This window comes from Nannospalax galili, unplaced genomic scaffold (assembly GCF_000622305.1).
Source record: "Nannospalax galili isolate Female #2095 unplaced genomic scaffold, S.galili_v1.0 scaffold85, whole genome shotgun sequence".
Taxonomy (NCBI): domain Eukaryota; kingdom Metazoa; phylum Chordata; class Mammalia; order Rodentia; family Spalacidae; genus Nannospalax; species Nannospalax galili.
In genome coordinates this window covers 8328582-8348598 of record NW_008358866.1, presented here as the reverse complement: position 1 = coordinate 8348598, position 20017 = coordinate 8328582, and the positions used below count along the sequence as shown (strand labels likewise).

Sequence of the window (20017 nt, the reverse complement as noted above, 5' to 3'; positions counted from 1 at the left end):
GTCAGAGACAAACCTGACTATCACCATCTGATATTCTCAGTGTTCTTCAGAAACCTAAATAAAAAGAAAAAAGGGCCCTTGGAGGTTGGAGAATTAGCGTGGAAAAACAACAATCTAGTCTGCTATGGTATTAATAAGAAAATGCTCCATTGATTCTCAATCAGCCAGGAAGAGAATCAGAAAAAGTAGTAACTACAAGGAAACAATAGTTCATGAAAGATTTTTACTGAACAGCCTGCCTTCCCATGTAAGTATATATAAGATACCTGCTTTCAGATTTGAGACAAAGGAAGAAAGAAAGGGAAGTGAGGAGGAAAATATGAAAAGAGATGACTCAGTCTAAACATCTCTCATCAGCAATAGAACTTCCACTGTCTGCTAAAAATCTTCAAACTTTGCCTAAACATTTTAATAGAACTGAGTACCATAAAGCACCCCAAATAAATGAAGATTCCTTTTGATTTCTTTCTACAACTTGGACTTACAGCACTTGTCCTTGACAATATGTGTTTAATTTTTCTGAAACAGTTAACCAATTATAGTATGTCATGTACACTATCTTACTTGCTTTCTATGAACACATTTTTAAAATAACTATTTCAAAATACAATGGAACCATATGAACCCTGCTATGTGATACTAATAGGCTATGTGCTAAACAACTAAACTCATCAGTTTACAAAAGTTATGTGTAGAGGGCTATTGCAGCTCAGGGGTAGACTCATGTCCCAGACGGTGCACTGGTTCAAACTCCAGTACCACAAAAAGAGGGAAAAAAAGTTGTACATAGATTAAATGCAATTCTTTCACATAGTTCAAAGTCAGACACCTGTATATACTCTATCCGGATTTAAAACACTGTCTCAGGGAGGTGCATATAGTTCAACTTCTGGAAATTTCTTCAGTTTCTGATACAAATGCTCTATATAAATGGCTTATTATTCCAACATCCTTTTTTATGTTCACTTATTTTAGAACTTCTTGACTGATAAAACAGCTTAAAAGAGCATGTAATAAAATAAATGCAAACATTCTATTTCCCATTTCACGGACCTTGGTGAATCGTGTCTGGAGTGTCAAGAGCTTGTTGTATTCTTCAGTCACTTTGTTGAGAAGGGTTTGCATGTTTTCTTGAAAATCTAGATGACAAACAATTATAATAATTTCACTTCATAGTAAAAGGTTATCTCTTTCAATAAACATTATTTACCAATTTATAACTTTAGAAAACTATCTGGTAGTAATAAAACCCATGTATCTAGTAATCAAAAAATTTTAAAATCATTAATTTGAAAGAACTGGTATAAAACTAACTTGAAAATTCATATTAAAACATGCTAGTTTCTGTAGTTTTTATTAAGTGGTATATAGTTTGCTCATTATCTATACAAATGGACAGGGCACACACATCTGTGAAGGAACACAAAAAATTAATAGAGGTTGTAATTTGCTAAAAGAAAACCAAAACAACTAATACCACATTTATAAAAGAAAATTATTTCTTAATAGAACTCATTTTTCAATTACAGAAATTGGCAATTTCTTGTTCTTAACTTTTAAAATAATAAACTAGTAATTTAAATTTAGTAAATTCAATAACTCTTTAAAGATTAGGTTCTACAGCATGGAAAAATTAACAGAAAGAATTAGAATGAAGAAAAAGTTAGAAGTAGAGGAACAGAGCACAGAGAAACAAGGCTAAGTAAAAAGTGTCAATTATCTTCACATAATTTTACCATATAAAAATGAAAAGCACATACTAAATACAAATTCATAACTGAAGACAAGATATTAAAATAGCAAAGTTATCTGCAATTAAGTCATGTTTAGAGCTAAGTTTATCATTAATTGACTTAAGAAAATTAAATACTGTTTAAAAACATGGAAAACTTTTTACCTTGAACTTCATATTTATACTCTTGCAATTCTGGGTTTTGATTCTGAGACATGTAAACACCAGAATTCTCTCTTTCTTCTATATTCACTTCATATTTTAAAGGAGTATAACATTCACCAAAGACATTGCTTAAAGTCTGTTAACAAATAGAATATTTTAAATTACAAGATTATAAAACACTCTCCTAGAAGCAAAAAATGGTTAATAAAGTCAGAAATCACTCTTCATCTATACATGAAATCAATCTGCAGGATAGACAAGTCCATGTTTTCCCCTCTGACATGGAATTATTCTTATATCAGGAAAATCTTGATTGCACAAAACTATGGTTTTGTTTTGTTTTTTTCTGTTTCTAATAATGGAATATATATACCTTGCACCCTAAGCTATCACTTCCTAGCTTGAGGCTTACTCTGATGTGATCTCTGTACCTTTATATATCCCATTATTATCAGGCATGGTAGTACACGCCTTTAATCCTAGCAAATGGAAGGCAGAGGCAGGTGGATCTCTAAGAGATTCTGATCAGCCCAGTGTACATATCAAATCCCAGGCCAGCTAGGGCTACAGGGAGACCCTGTCTCTCTATATATCATGTAAAAATTATATATAACATATGTAACTACATATATAATTATTAGGTCAACTATCCTAGAACAAATTAAAGAATGACCATTAGAGAGGTCTATAAAATCTAACAAAATGACAATATCTCAAGTAGGAGATATAACATACTTTCTATAACATGCAAGAGTGATTTTCTGTGATTTACCACACAGAAAATTAAAAGTACCTGATACGTTATTCTCCTACCTAAGCAACAGATTCTACCATCATTTAAAACAGTACATAGAATTATTTGATAAGCCATCTAAATTACTTTTCCCTTTGTCTCCCACACAAGTGGAAATAACTTATCAACAACTTTTAGACTTAAAACCAAATTGTTTGTTGCCGATATTTCTTGAGGTTTCTTGCACTTCTGAGTTAAACTACAGTGTCAGTTAGTCATTGAGTGTATCAACTTTTCAGGACAGCCCCTAAGATGAAATTATATCACATTAGAGTTGGTTTTAGAAACCTTCATGACCACTTGGATCTACAGGTGAACAAACTGAGTCCCAGAAAGGTTAAGTAGCTCCTCTCTGGCAACATCAATGATTACAGTGTCTACTATGTTGGTGGTACAACTTATCTGCATTTCTCTGTTCGTTTTTTGTGAGATGGGATTCAAGAGCATGGTGCTATACCACTGAGTCATATCCCAAGCCTTAAATTCCTTTTTTTAAAAATCTGCTGCCAGAAAAAAACTTAAGATACTCATTTTAAGCTTAAAATTCAGAAATGTGGTGGTGCAGGCCTTTAATCCTAGCACTTGGGAGGCAGAGGCAGGTGGATCTCTGTGAGTTCAAGGCCAGCCTGGTCTCCATAGTGAATCCAGGCGAGCTGTGACTACAGGGAGACCCTATCTCAAAAAGACCAAAAAAAAAGAAAGAAAGAAAGAAATGCTTTTTAAATATAGTTCCAGAAGTAAGATATCAGGAAAACAAGGTTGGATGATTCTGCTCATGTCAAAGATACTTTTTAAGCACTAGCTTACCTTTGAAATATAAGAACATTCCTCAGACACTGCCTTCTGAAGTCTTCCAATGAGCATCTGCAAAGGCTCTGCATGATCACCTAGTGGAAAAGTTACTGCAGTGAGCCCTTAACTGTTAGTATTGCTATATTTAATCTGTTTTAACTAGAAGCTTCCTTAAAATAAGACACATTTCATTTCTTTCAAATTTATTTTCCATTGCTCAATGTTAATTGTCTCAAATTTGTAAGATTTGTCATTTCTATTCTATAAAGTGGTATAATGCAGTGACCTAAAATCCAATACAAGAAATATACCTGATTATCTATCAAATATATCCTTGCAAAACTGGAACAAAAGTTTCACAGATCAGTATTCATTCACACAGGGTGTGAACATGGCTCAGCAGTAGAGCACCTTGCCTAGCATGTGAAAGGGCTGTTTGAGTCTCGGTATTGCAAAAAAAAAAATTTTTAATTTACTCTTTTACATGTTATGCCCTCCAATATTTTTTGTTTTAGTCTACTCTTTTCAGAAATGCTTATCATTATCCACTGAGCTGACTTTATCATCTATTAACAGAACCATTAATTTGCAATCTAGAAAATACTGGATAGAATATCTCACACTTAAAATCTTACTAAATTCAAGCCCAAAGAGCTCTTGAAGTGAAAAATAAGCTGTCCTTATTTAAGCAGCTCTTGAAATTCTACTTTGTTCAACAGAGAATTCACTGAAAGCTTAGGATGCACCTCATTTCTAAAGGTAAAAATGAAGGACAAGAGATAAAAGAGGGGAAGTTCACTTAACCTGTTAAGAATCATTGAAACATTAACTGAAAGTACTCCATACAGGTTGTTCCTTCACTTATGGTCCCTCAAATGCTGTCACTTCCTACAGTGCCATCTTGGTTTTCCAATCATTTCCTACAGTCTCCCAGGACATCTCATTCTTGTCCTTGACCTAGGCCCTTTTACTTTCATATCAATTCTACATTTTTTTTTTATCTTCAGCCTAAAATTCTCTCCTGAGTTTAGACTTCTATTTTTAGTTGATTAGTGAATATTTTCCAAGTTACTAGACATGCTTAACTCAGTATGTTCCAAAAGGACTTTTTCTATGACTGCTCCTCTTTGAGGCTGGAACCACATTTATTCATTCTAGTTATCTAGGCAAGAAACTTCAAGATCATTCTTAACTTTAGTATTAACTGCCAATTAGATAACCTGCAGCTTTAATTCTTAAACTTAACTGTCATTTCTCAGTAATACCTACCTCAACATCTGTTTTATGGGGAATACGGCCAAGGTTTAGTTTTCCCATCAATAATTAAAATTATTTTCCAATTAGTCTCACTAGTGTCTCTTAAATAAAAATCTCACTATTGCTCCCACTATTTAAATTCTACATAGGTCTGAGCAATAGCAAAACGTTTAACGTGCTTCATTCAAGGTACAGAAATCATCTAACCAGGCACTTATCAATCTTTTCAGCTTTATTGCCACTACTTTCTTACACAGCTTGAACTTTCAGTTCTTCAAAATGAATGTCTTAAATCAATATTTAAAAACTGTAGAGCCATCCCTAAATTTCCAGTTCTATTTTCCTTCTGAGTACTGCTTCATCATCCCTGGAAGCACTAAACTTTTCTCCTTCATATTTCCATTCTTTCTAACTGACTATTTGTAAGTTTGGTTTACATCAAATAAAAATGCAGCAAATTATCATATATATCTACTTAGACAAATGCACTAATGTTTCCCTAGTGAAGTGGTTCAGCATGGTTCAGAAATTGTTGGTTAATTTTCCATACTCTTTCTGGATGAATTATACTTCTTTGAGAAAATGAATCAGTGATTTTTAGCTTTCTCAAGTACTAAAATGAATGACTAGTGATTATATGAATCAACAAATCCATGAATCAGATGTACAAGTCACCTTACCCTCTGGGTCCTGAGACAAAGACAGAATTATGAAATGGTGGATTCTAAGGAAAATGTATTTGTTTCATGGTGGTAACTCGGAAACCATTTACCTGTCTCTTCTGTTTTTATACTCTGCAGCTGGAGCTGGTGCACTTTATGAAGTTCTTTGATCTTTTCTTCTTGAGCAGAAATAAGCTCTTCTTTAAGCTTGCAAAGAGCTTTATCTTTTTCATTTTCCATATATTCACAAACCTGATCCACATGAGTTGAATACACCAGTGAAAGGCATATGCGCTGGGCTTCCATCTGAAGCCGTAAGTCATTCTTAAAGTGAATATATATATAAACATTATAAAAATTGGAAGTAACATAATAATTTAACTTCTGTTTTTTGTATGAACTGCAGTATAAAGGAGAAAATATTTCATAGTTTAAAAATTCATATAAAGGAACCAGTCTAATTTTTTTTGTGTTCATCCAGCTGCAAGAAAAGTAGTATCATATATTCACTATCTCAATTTTATAGTACAGCCAGAAAGATTCTGATCTGATCTTTTGTTGTCTGCTTATGATCCACCTGTCTCTGTCTCCTGCTTCTGCCTCATAAGTGCTGGATTAAAGGCGTGCGCCACTAGGGTTATGGGGATTGTCTGTCTGTCTGTCTCTTTATATATATCAAATAAAAATTATGTCATTATTATGTCGACTACCCTTGAACAAATTAAAAAATGACCATTAGAGAGGTCCATAAAAATCCATCAAAGGGGCTGGAAAGATGGCTCAGTGGTTAAGAACACTGGCTGTTCTTGCAGAAGACCCGGGTTCAAATCCCAGCACCCACATTGCAGCTAACAACTGTGTGTAACTTCAGTTCCAGGGGATCTGACAGCCTCTTCTGTCCCCCGCAGGCATTGCACCACATGGGTACACTTATCTACATACATGCAGTATACAAATACACATAAAATTTAAAAAATCCATCAAAATAATATATCAAGTAGATTAGCATACTTTCTATAACATACAGGAGTGATTTTTTTGTGTATTAATGTTTGACCTTCATGTATTTGTAAATGTACTACATGTGTGTGCAGTGTCCACAGAGGGTGTCAAATCCATCCCCTGGAACTAGAGTAAAAGGTATTTGCGAGCCACCATGTAGGCGCTGTGAACTGAGCCCAGATCCTCTGTGGTAGCAGCCAGTGCTCTCAACTGCTGAGCTATCTCTCTAGCTGTGGTTTGTTTGTGGTTTCTACCTTGATTATAATCTTGGAGCTCTGTCTAATAATTATAGGCAATTCTTTCATATGATAAACCATGAAACTTCTTGAAAATCTCTTTTGGTTATTTCAAATTCACTTCTATTTAAAATTTTTATTTTATGTGTATGAATGTTATGCTTGCGTGTATGTTCGTGCACCCATGTCATGCAGTGCCCATGGAGGACAGAAATGGGTGTCAGATCCACAGGAACTGGAATTATGGATGGTTGTTAGTGCCATGTGGGTGCTGGGATTTGAATCTGGGTCTTCTGCAAGAACAGTCAGTGCTCTTAATACTGAGCCATCTCACCAGCCCAAAATTCACTTATTTCTGCTCTTAATTTAATTTTATTTTTTTCCATCTACTTTCTTTGAACATAGGTCCTTGGACACTATTCTACCATTTTGAATAATTGACCTATTTTCAGTATTTCTTCTTTATTAAATTGGTACCTTGAGGGGTTGGACAGATGACTTAGCAGGTAAGAGCACTTGTTGATTCTCTAGAAGACCCAAGTTCCATTCCCAGCAGCTAAATTAATGGCTTATATTATTTGTAACTCCAATTCCAGGAGACCAATAACCTCTTCTGGCCTCCTTAGGCACTTACACATGAGGCATACAATCACAAAGAAAGAGGGCGGGGAGGGAGGGAGAGAAGGAGAGAGGGAAAGGGAGAGAGAGGGAGAGAGGGAGGGAGGGAGGGAGAGAGAGAGGGAGAGAAAGAGAGAATATTTAAGCCTAAAATTGTCCTCTATATGTCACTTATCATGTATTCTGCTTAAAAACAAAGTCTTGGTTCTTCATGTACATCTATCCTTACAGAGCAACTGTTAACTAATTAAGCTGAATTTCAGTAATGTTTCACTGTGAATTGGAACTACATAAGACAAACTAGCACTGTATAATATTAAAAATTACCATTCAGCAATGAAAGTTTCCATTTATTTAGGTCCCATCCTACTTCATTAAAGTATAACAGGACTGTCTGTTTGCTTCTGTTTTAAGAAGTATTGCTATGTGGCTCAGGCTAACCTTGAATTTACAACATTTTCCCTCAGCTTTCTGAATGCTAGGATTATAGGAGTACTACAGTTTTATTTAAATTGGACTTGGATATTTCTAATTTTTTTTGCATTTATTTTAACTTAAGGCTTTCCAGTTCATTTTCTTAATTTCTTATTCAATCATACCTGTGAATTATGAAAATTCACTCTTTCTCAACACTGACATCATACATCTCTTAGTCTTTCCAAATGTTAGGAAATTTAGAAAAATGCTGTATAATAAATGACAAAAGCTATTCTGATCTTCACATGAATTCTATTTTGTTTCACTGTTGATGCTTCAAAGATGGGCTTTATTTTCACTTTTTAAAATTTTACTGTCCTGTATCAGATACTGTTCTAGGTACTGGGCAGCATCATTAGCAACAGATATAGCAGTTCCTTTTGTGGTTACTGAGCTCCAGTACTTCTTTTGACACGTCTAGAGACATTTGAGAAGGAAGTCTCAGGGGATTACCCAGTCTCAGGGGATTACCCAGATCAGATGGCCCAGTAGGCGTATCTGTGGGGAACTGCCTTGATTGTTACTGATGTGGGAAAGTTCAGCCCACTGTGGGTGGCATGATTCCCTTGGCAGGCAGTCCTGTGCTATGTAAGAAAGCTAGCTAAACGTGACCTAAGAACAAGGCAGCAAGCAGCATTCCTCCATGGTTTCTGTTTCAAGTTCATGCTTGAGTTCCTGCCCTGATTTCCTTCACTGGTGGACTGTGATCTGGAAGTGTATGCCAAATAAATATCTTCTTCCCATAAAATAAACTTATTTCTTCATCCTCAGAGTATTTTATTACAGCAGTAGAATGAAACTAGAACACTCATTGTATGTATTTTAAAAATTCTGTACTTATAGTGAGAGTTAATAAAATTCTAGGCCTTAATTCACTAGGAAATATATATATATTTTGGTCTTTTTGAGACAGGGTCTTCCTGTAGCCCCAGCTAGCTTGGAACTCGCTATGGAGACCAGGCTGGCCTCGAACTCACAGAGATCTACCTGCTCCTGCCTCCCAAGTGCTGGGATTAAAGGTGTGCGCCACCACACCTGGTGCAAATAAAATTTTATTAACTACTGAACAATACAGAGAGCAATAAATCTCAAGAGCTAATTTACAATGATAGAGTTCTAATTGAAGATGATGTACTTGAAAATATGACTATGAAATTAAAAATAATCTTTGACACAAAACTATTACAATATAAAATTAGTAAAACTGAATTCTCTCTAAACTCTAGTCTTCAAAATTAGCTTGGTTTATTTTCTGAGCAGCATATATAAAAGATTAAAGAGAAGCAATGATCTTTAAGGAAAAATGGTAAATGATAACTGATAGGTTCAAGTGAGAATTACATGAAAGGCTCACTTTCATTCTCTGGAGAGAATATGGTTTCATGATTTATGAAAATGAAAACTTTTATAGTATAGATGTACATTTCACTATGGTTTTAAATAACTGAGCATACCTGTTCTGATTTAAGTACATGAAGCTCCTGCTGGAGTTTTTCATTTTCACATAGTTCAGCTGTCCCAGGCAATGATTCATTTGTTACTGTCTGCAAAAGTTCTTCCTCACGTTTTTTTATAATGGTCATATTGTCAAATGGAATTTTATCTTCTATCTTTATTTTTGATTCTTCCTCCAAATCCTTGATTTTAGAAACAGAATCTCCAGAACCCTCACTTTTCATAGGCAGAACCCCATCTTCTAAAGAGTGTAATTGAACATCATGCACATTTGCATGTTCTGCTTTAGTACAGTGCATTAGGATTTCTAGTTCTTTGCATCTCTGTGAAAGTTGCTCCTTTTCTTGCTCTAAGGATTTAACTTCTTCACTTAGAAAATTAATCTGATCATGTGTCTGTTTTAATTGCTCAGAAAGACCAGTCAGCTTCTCTGATAGCTCTAATTTTTCTCGCTTGGTTACTTCAAGTTTTTCCATAAGTTCTGTTGTATCTTTCTCAACAACCTCACCAATTCCCAATGTTTCCAATATAAAAGTTTTGTCATCATCAATAGAGCTTTTCACTTTCACCATCACTGGATTTATTCTCTGTAAATGAAGCTCTTCACTAAGTGCTTTAAGCTTGTTTTCATACTCTAATTCTTGCTTAGTTTTACTGTCTTCTAACTCATCTTTTACTTTGAGAAGGCAAGCATACTCCTCCTGTAACTCTTGATAGTTAACTTCAAAGTTCTTTTCAGCAAATGAAAATGTATTCCTTTGCTTTTCAATCTCTTCTTTTAGATGACTACATTGCAGTTTGAATTCCTCATTTTCCTTTGTAAGCATCTCTATTTCTTTTTGCCAGCTGTAGTCTTTGGATTTGGACTTACTAGGATCTATGGCTATCAATCTTTCTTCTTGGCCCATAGGAGTATAAATTTTCAACATGTCTTCAAGGGCTTTCTTCTCATCTTTAAGAATGTTATTTTCTGATTCAAGTTGTGCATATTTTTCTTGAAGGTCATTCTCTTTTTCCTTCATTTGTTTCTCTAATAATTCAGTTTTAAGTTGTAATTCTTGAACTTCTTGTTCAAGAGTACCCTTTTCCTTTTCTTCTTGTCTGAGTATTTCAATTTCTTTTTGAAGTTTGTTGATCTGGAGAGTCATTTCTTCTGATTTTGAATTCACAAGTGATTCCTGTAAATCTTTTAGCTTTGAAATTTCCAAAAGTAATTGATTCTGCTTAGTTATCAAACTGTCTTTTTCAAACTGCATTGTTTCTATCTTTTGACTCATTTCATTCTGCAAGCCATCTATCTGCTGTTTATAATGAATGCCCAACTTATCTTTAAGTTTTTCAATATTTATTCGATGTTCGATTTCTAAATCTTCCTTTAGTTTGGAAAGTTCTTCCTCATGACTAAATAGGAGCTGTGTTCTTAGCCTCTCTAGCTCAGCCTCTTGTGACTCAGCCATCCTGTCTAACACAGCATTCTTTTCTTTTTCTAGCATTTCAAGTTTAATCTTGTAATTTGTAACTTCTGCTTCGTGTTTTAACTCAAGTTCCTTCCTGGATTCAGATGCAGAAACAATCTCAGCTTTCAAGTCTTCCACTGTACTAAGGGATTTATGAGCTTCGCTCAGTTTACTTTCTTGTTCAGCTATTGTCTGTCTAGCTCTCTGAATCTGGTCTCTTAAAAAACTTAATTCTTCAAAGAGGTCCTCAAGCTGTCTTCGTAGAGCAGACTTTTCTCCTGAAACTACCCCTAGCTCTTCCTTGAGTTTTTCCTTTTGAGAATTAGTATCTTGTAATCTTATATTCAGTTCATTTATTGCCACATTCATTAGCTTTAACTGATCTTCATTAACTGCAATATTTGAAAACGACTTTAAAGTGTTCTCCATTTCTTCCTTATGAAGAAATTTGAGCTCCTCTATCTGTAGCATGTGCTGTTTTATTAATTCTTGTTTCATCTGCACTATCTGCCGCCCGTACATCTCATCTAGCTCTGCTTGGAGCTGTTCTAATTTTCTTTGTGCTTCTTGTTCCTTTCTTTGCACTGTGCCAATTTCAAGTTGGCTGTCTTTATGATTCCTCTTCTGAAGTTCTTCAACTGTCCCCATTAACTGTTTAATTTCCTCAGAACACTGTCTTTCCTTTTGCTTAGAATTACTCAGTTCTAATTTCATATTTCTTATCTCCTGGTCCTTATCTGCAACCTGTTCTTGTAATTCTCTTAATAATTTATCAATAGCTATTACTTTATCCTTTAGCTCAAGGGTTTTTTCTTCTTCTTCTTTTATTTTTTTATTCAATGCTTCAATGATTGCCTCTTTTTCCTGTATTTCTTTTTTATTCACGTTTTCTACTTTTTTATCTTGTTCCTTTAGAAAAAAAATAAAGAAAACTTAAGGGCTTCTGGTAATGTCTATTGCTTAATTTTATTACCAAAGAGAGACAAAAGTTGCTTTTTCACATCAATCTATAAAAAGGAACTGTTGGTTCAGCAGTTAAGGACACTGGCTGTTCTTGCAAAAGATCCAGGTTTGAATCCCAGCAACCACATGGCAGCTAACAACTGTCCATAACTCCAGTCCCAGGGGATCTGACAGCCTCTTCTGACCTCCGCAGGCATTGCATGACATGGGTGCACTTACCTACATGCAGGCAATACATGTATACACATAAAATAAAAATTTTAAAAAAAAAAGGAGCTGTTGAGTCTGCCCCCACTCCCCAGTTTTCCCATGAAGATACACAGGGCTTGTATAGCCAGATACTATCTATGAGCATATACCACAGTAGTTTTGACTTTCTTGGGAAGAAGCAACTTCTCTTATATTTGCTGTAATTAAAATTTCAAATTAGAAAATCCAGTTTGATTTACTTAGCATGTGTGAGGCTCTGGGTTCTATTCTCAGTACTGCCCCCCCAACAAACAAACAAAAAACCCACAACAAGAACAACAAGCACAACAACAACAAAAAAACAAACACTGGTCTGACAAGATGGCTCATTAGGTAAAGAGCCTGATGCCAAGTTTGATGACCTCAGTTTAATCTCCAGGACCTGTGTGGTAGGAGAGAACTGACTCCCTCAAGTTCTCCTCTGACTTCTATATGTGTGCCATGGCAGTTGTGCACCCAACACACATACACACAAAAGTACATAAATGTAATAATTTTTAAAAATCTATTAAATATTAGCTAAACCATTGAATTAATTGACCAACATCCTAATTAAGAGTTGAATAGTTAATTATAATACTACATATTATAGTAGTAAAAAAATAAATCCTGATGGCTCCCATGAATTCTAGCAATCCAAAGGTATTCCAATGACAAGTGCTACACAATGAAGGGAAACACACACACACACACACACACACACACACACACACACAGATTTCTGTGAGTCTGCCTTATCTTCACTTCTGGGCACTTAAGTGGCATCTAAGATAGCTATAGTATTTATGATATATTGAATTGACACTAGAATTTTAGTTGAAACAGAAACTTGCAAACAGAGTTTTTCCCCCATTTCCCATTTGGACTCAATTACAGAACTGCAGATAACAACTATAAGCCTAGACAAATACACCAAGGCATATTCATTAGCACAATTATATCAGAATAGTAAGTCAAGCAGAAACCTGGGCAACATTTTGGCTCAGGTAGTTAGCTATCTCTGTAAGTAAAGGCTGTAGACCCAAATACATAAAATGAAATAAAATCTACAGAATTGGTCAGAATTATTATAAGCAGATGAATAACATAACTTTAAGGAGATAACCATTCTTGGCAAATGGAACTAAAAAGGCACTCTAAATGAATGTATTAACATATCTAAAGCAAAAACGCCAAAGCCTAGAAAGAAGAAAGGCCTCTGAGGGAATGCTGGCAGTGCATCATTCAAGTATAGTCCATGGAAGACCAAGGTGCCATCAGCCTTTGAGAATTATCATCCCTGTAGAGAAACCACATGAGCCAGGAATGGTGGTGCACACCTGTAATCCAAACACTTGGGAGGTAGGCAGAGGCAGAGAGGGAAAGGCAGAGAGGCAGAGGCAGAAGGATTGTCCAACCATACCCAATGTAAAAAGCAAAGTTGGGAACATTTACTAAACAGTACTTAAGAATTTCAGCCCAGAGGCACGACAACACTACCATTCACACATCAGCTCATCTCAGCCTGACACCACCTCACATCTGAGTTCTCTAACACCCTGTCATCTGCTCACTAAACAACTTAATTAGTATTTGACTTTTTAAGTTCATTTGCTCATGGAGAGAAAATAAAATCCATTGGATTTACAGTATATGGTTCACTGTGATAATTATTTATTACTGCAAATTAATAATCTTATATTTCGACTTTTCAACAGCCTCAGGAACTTGGAAATCTGAGTTTATCTTTGATGTAGCTCAAGTCTCAAATAATATTTTTTAAAATGAGATTTCTGAGCCTACAAATCAAAACTAGATTGTGCTTCTGATTTGTTACTTTATATATGCTATCTATAGTGACCACAGCAATGAATATTATCTATCATTGCAGCCTCATCTGGAACAGAAATCTACTTGTCTTGGTGTCATGTATCCCAGCCAATGTCACATAGGTGCTGAGCCTGCTTATTCTAATCATGCTTACCATGTGTGCTGACCTGCTTTCTCTAATTTCTGCACTACAATGTGACACAAATAAACCTGTTTAATTGTTTATCTCAATATTTCTATCTAACTAGTAAAGACACTATATTTCCTTTTTCACAAAATAATTGGAGGGTAAAATAAATATATTAAGGTATTTTATTCTTATTATACTATATACAAACATAATTATATATTGAAAGAAATCTATAAAGTATTTAGATCCTATAAAAATGGAGTATCAGTTCATGACAGTTAATCTGTTACTGTTAAGTAACAGACTGAAAATTGTTAGTATAACAGGGGAAGGGGACTCCCTCATAAAACAGTATCAATCCAAAATCACCCAATATTCATATAATTATAAACAGCCAACAATAATTAATTCAACTATTAAACACTACAAATTCATGTTTTATTTTTCTTAGCATTATTTATTTCAAAATATATCATTTAAAACATCTCACTGTGTTACAAAACTGATAGCCCTGGGGTTGGGGGTATAATCTATTTTTCTTAAATATACTTGAAAAAGAGGGAATATTATACTTCCTGTCTGTGAGTACTATATTGTGGGAAGTTTGGAGGACTGGGATAATGCAAATGAGACCTTGGGGACCAGAACAGTTTCAACTGTGACTCAAATGTCTTAGTTCCTCAGCTACTCTGATATAATAATTCACAGGGGTTAACTGTTTTTATTATGTTATATGCATGAGTGTTTTGTCTGTATGTAAGTGTACCAATGCATGCAATTCCCAAGAAGTCCCAGAGGAGGGAACCAGATCCCCTGGAACTGTAGTTATTGACAGTTGTTAGGGGCCATGTGGGTACTGGGAACTGAATCCAGGTCCTCTACAAGAAGAGCCAGTGCTCTTAACCACTGAGCCATCTCTCCTGCCCTGGTTAATTTTTTTAATGAGAAATTTAAATACATATGTAATAAAAATAAGATTGACATACTCTTACTAACCTTCACATAAGCAAAAGTAATTATCCCTACTAAAAAAGAATTATTCGTATCTCAAGTTACTCTACCTATTGAATAAAATTAAACATCTAGATGCTTCTGCCTAGGCTTAGACCACTGTTCTGTTATTATCCCTGGCAATACTCACTTTTTAAGGTGACTACTTTCTAGACAAATTGATTTTTGTTCCCTATACTCTTTAACCTAAACTGTCTTACCCACTTCTTCTAGGTGAGATTCATTTATGCACTCATCCACCAAGTATTGAGTAGCTACTATGCCATCACTGCTAGGGAAGCAAAATATAATTAAAATTGGATTATCCCAATTTACGGAACAGACCTACCTCAAATACCATCTCCCAGTAAGGCTTATCCTCAGTCTCTTCTCATATAAGGTAAGACCTACAGAGATTTTCAAAACACTTGTTTATCTGTACTTACTGTTATTTTCTGGTGCCGTAAGTACCTGCCACATCTGTCTTACTAAACCATGGATTCAGTGAGGGAAAGGGCAAAGTATCATTATGTCTCTTACAGGGGCTTGCTAGAATATGTGTTCTCTAAACATCTATATAATTTAAAAATGATCTTAGTTGTGAAGAGTGGCCTTTTCACAATTTTTGGCAATTTGAGTATTTTCTAGTTTTCTAAGAGTACTCTCTGGAGTCAGACAATTGCGGTTTGGAATCAGCTTTATCATCTCATTAACTGTGTACACAGATAATTTCTTATTTGTCTTGGTAACCTCATCTACAATGGACATGGTAATGGTGCTTCTATCTCTTAGGGCTGTAGTGCTGACACAATGTACTAATGTGTTTAAGATGCTATGCATGCTGCCATTTATGGACTAGGTCACTTAATAAATGCTAGTGAATAATTTTATTACCCAATAATCATGTATATGTGTGGTATGTGTGAATGTATGTGTTTATGTCCGTGTAACTGTGTGAGTGTAGTTGCAGTACTTGTGTATATGGAGGTCAAAAGTTGATGTCAGGAGTCTTCTTTAATCACTTTCCACTCATTTTTTGATACAAGTACTCTCATTAAGCCTGGAACTTACCAATTCAGCTAGACTGGCTGCCAGTGAGCTCCAGGGATTCTCCTGTCTCGGCCCCCTCAGTCTTGGTGCTGAGCTTTTTATAGGTAATGGGGATCTAAACGAAGGTACTCATGCTTATGTGGCAAATACTATTGGTTGAGTATCGGCCCAAGCCCCTGGGTTTTTTCTTTCAGTTTTAAAATAGGGTCTCATGTAGGCAATGCTGACCTTAAACCTCTGACTTTAATGCCTTCTTCAACTCTTGACTGCTGAGATTACAGGTGTGCCATCCCTCCCTTCCAGCTCTCCAAGAAATATTTTTGCTTTGGTAATTTCTCAATTTGTCATATAAAAAGCCTCCTAAGCTTGTAAAAATATACTATACAAGAACAATTCATCTCATTACTCATAGATTCCATATTTTTTAATTATCCTACTTGATTCTTCAAATCAATAGTAATAGCTAGACACAAGCTTTAAGCTGAAACCAAACCAGGTGGACATGTTCTGTCTTGCTTCAGCTCTGAAAGGGACAGGCCAGAGCATGCAGACAGCAGGGGGCAGTGCACTGAGGTACAAGGTCTGTGCCTTCTCCAGGCCAACTCTGGTACTTGGGAATAGAGCAACCTGCCACAAATCACTTTTGAACTTTTATTTCATGCTTGAAAAATCAATGAAAGTAGAATCTAACAAGAGGAATTATTTTTAGGATTTAAGGTTACAATCTATGTGGTAAATAATGCCACCCCCTGCCCCAAAGACCACTTACATGCTACATAAGTTCCCAAGAAATAGAGCTTAACCTGCATGAATAGAGAATCAATTACATTTACTTTTTCTAATTAAATTCATAAAATTTCATTTCGTTACAAAAATATTTCAGAATCATACCTAAAATAAGTGGTAATACTTTCAGATGAGAAAAGGAAATCTAGTTGTTCTGAGAATTCAGGTTAAAATATGCAGTTCCCTTTAAAGAAATACAATAATAAGTAATATCTTAAAAACTGTATTATTGTGAGATTCTCAATTGCTTTTGAAATAATTTTACATATTCAAAAAGTTAGTCTTAATTATAAAAATTTATAAATCATGTGCATAAGAAAAAAGAAATATTAATCAGAAAATTTAGTTACAGAATTGCTACAAGTCAGTTGCCTTCCTTACCATTTCATACACTTTAATTTTCTCCTCTAAGGAACTAATTTGCATTTTGAAGTCCTCCTTCTTTTTGTGGTAATCTTCTAACAGATGGTCCTGCTCCTCTAGCTGCTGCTGATGCGTGAGGAGCTGTTGCTTGGCTTGCATTAAATCTGCAGCTGTGTTACTGTGAGTGCTGTTCCTCAGAGTTTCACTAGCCTGTAACTTGAAAACAGAAACAAGTCTCTACATAGTAAATTATGAAAAGACTACTTTAGAGAACTGGCCAACACTGATTCTCCATGTGCTCTGCTCACTTCATATGCATGTGATTTCAGCAAACCAGATGCTGTTAGGACTGATGAGCCAATGAAATTATCCTTTGCATGGAAGATAGAAGGCAGGTCTAGTGAGGAAATGACGACAGAGGCAGACATGACTAGGGAGTGGGATGTGGAAGTACTTCCTGGCAACTGTTGACTTTCCAGACTCTAGCTCCAATCCTTTTTAGAGGCCTGACTGTATTTCTGCCCTTAAATTGTGTTAAGACATGCCTGTGTGAGTATATTAAATTCTCTTTGGCTTAAGATACTTCAAATTGTTTTCAGTTACTTGCTATTACACCCTTCTACTTTAAATGGAATATATTAGGTCCAGTTACCATTTTAGAACCTAATTAAAACCATACTGGGATTGGCAAAGATACGATGCAAATACAGATTAATTCTTGCAAAATCCAATCACCCTGGTAAGAAACTGTAAAATTTCAAAATAGAGATGGGGAAATTCAATTTAAATAATAGTAGGACAGCACTCAAGAGGTATAAATTAAACGCTTGGTTAACGTAACATAAATTCACCATTTTCTGGTATCATAAAGAAAATAACTTTATAATCAGTTTTTATGTTCTGAAAAGTGAAAAAAAATTAATTCATTAGTAAACTAGCAAATTCTGTCTACTAGTCTTAAAATACTTACATGTTGGAATTGAATCTGTAATTTCTGACTTTGTTCTGTCAACTCTAAAAATTCTCTCATTGTCTCATCCTTCTCTCTTCTTGCCTGCTGTAAATTGGCAGTGAGCTGAGTTATGATTCCATCTCTTTGTTTAATGGCAGCTTCAAATTCTTGTAACTAAATGAAACCAGTGAAACTGTAAGTGCCAGGTTTATTATTTTTCAAAATTCATTATTATTACAGATGATTGTTCTTCAAAAATATGAAATTCAAACTACAATAGCAAACTCTTAGAATTTTTAAGCAACTGAAAGCTAGTACAGGCCTGTCGAAATTAGTTTTATGTCAAAATTTGAAAGAAATTATCTGCACTAAGGAAAAGAATATATTTGGTTTGGCTTTTCTATGTATCTGCTTATAGAAGAACAAAGTGTCTTTATATTTTGGAGTGCCACAATCTGTTCCTAGGTAACAACAATAGACACATTTAATCCCAGCCAGTTTCTGAAGAGGAAAAGCAAACATATTCTGCCATGCTTACCAGTGTCCCACTTCATCTTGATTTCATCTTGACTTCCCTGCACAACAGATGTCACTCTACCCAGAGATTACTTACAAGGACTTGCTGACACTCTAAATGGGTCTAAGTTGTAATTTCTTATGTTTTACACCATAATCATCTCTCAGGCTGATTAGAAAAACATCTGTCTTAATGAAGTGATTTTACTCTAGCTACTTTATATAGTTAAAAGTCCACACATCTTAGCTGTGTCTCAGGAATTCTCATTGTAAATGGGCTTGTTTATGCTCTGAACAAGAACATGATGACCTTAAGTTAGCATTTTAAGCCTCACACTTAAAGAGAATGTGCACACTATCATGCACACTATCATTCACGTTTCCTAATTCTGTTTTGTGGTAGCAAGCCCAAAGCCACAGAAGGCAAAGCTACCTGCTGTAGTCCTTCAGTCCCATAGGTGGCCCTCATTTCTTCCAGTTCTCGGTTTAGCTCTTCAATCTCATGCTGTTTCCCAGCCAATTCAGTTTCCATCATCTCTAGGTGGGTCTGACTGTATTGTGCGCCTCTTTCAGAATAAGAATCATCAATTCCAAATTCTTCTTCCTAAACAACCCAAGGTTGTTAATAATTCTATAGCAGCAATATTCCTCAGGGAGAGGGAATAAATTTAGAATTCCACAGCAAAGTCCATTTTGAAACACTCCCATCCCCTGGAAGTTTGTTAGTATGGCAAGCTGCCTTGTTATTAATAACATATATACCTTAAGAGCATAAATAAACAGGATTTCTGCAAGTTTTGTTACAACTGTTATAATAAAAGGGGATAACTCTGTTTTGTTAGCTGTTGAAAGCATTGAGAAATCACTCATGGAAAGAAGTGCATGCAGGAAAAAGCTCTGTTAGTAAGTCAAATGGTTTTAAATGGTTTGAAACAGTATCATGCATAGTCAAATACTATACCATTAATAAATGTGTAGGCTTTCCTGTTTTCATCACAAAATTGCAACCATTTACCTGTATGAAAACAGTTTCCTGAAATATAACTTCATATAGCATGTGATTTCCCTGACAATAACATCTCTATTAACTGCTTTTGTGTCTTTTGTCTCTCCCTGAACCTGGAACTCATTAATTCAAGTAGATTGGTTAGCCCAAGGGATCCTCCTGTCTTTGCCTCCCCATGGCACTGGGATCACAGGCTAGTGTTTCCATGCCCAGCTTTTTATGTGGGTGCTAGGGATCTAATCTTGGATCTTCAGACTTGCACAGCAAGCACTTTACTAAGGCATCTCCCCAGCCCAGTCTTTTTATGCCTAAGGAAAAAAAAATGCCTTATTGGCAAAGATATAAGCAATGATTAATTTAACTTAAATTTAAGCGTTTAGAAGTCATATGACCAATTTAAATCCTAGTCATTCCTCAAAACACCTGAATGCTTACAATGCATCTTCTTTCTTCTTCCTTCTTTCTGCCTACCACCACCAATTCACCTCTTACTACTTCTCCAAATAACTGGACAGGCTATGAACTGCAAAGGCCTCTCCCTCTCCCTCCCTCCCTCC

At 35.3% G+C, this 20017-nt stretch overlaps 1 protein-coding gene across 7 annotated transcripts in view; it reads right to left on the bottom strand.

The window, feature by feature from the left end:
• The window catches only part of Akap9 (A-kinase anchoring protein 9), a 160387-nt gene that overhangs the window by 108099 nt on the left and 32271 nt on the right, over positions 1-20017 (bottom strand). For 5 of the 7 annotated variants that reach the window (XM_029558377.1, XM_029558378.1, XM_029558381.1 and 2 more), the window contains exons 4-12: positions 19416-19469; positions 18888-19058; positions 17957-18112; positions 17005-17202; positions 9189-11555; positions 5512-5725; positions 3498-3577; positions 1898-2033; positions 1054-1139 (exon numbers count right to left, since the gene is read on the bottom strand). In XM_029558377.1, the coding sequence (XP_029414237.1) occupies positions 1054-1139; positions 1898-2033; positions 3498-3577; positions 5512-5725; positions 9189-11555; positions 17005-17202; positions 17957-18112; positions 18888-19058; positions 19416-19469 (3462 nt within the window). The remainder of the gene's footprint in view (positions 1-1053; positions 1140-1897; positions 2034-3497; positions 3578-5511; positions 5726-9188; positions 11556-17004; positions 17203-17956; positions 18113-18887; positions 19059-19415; positions 19470-20017) is intronic. The other 2 variants (XM_029558379.1, XM_008822536.3) reach the window with 1 other exon arrangement.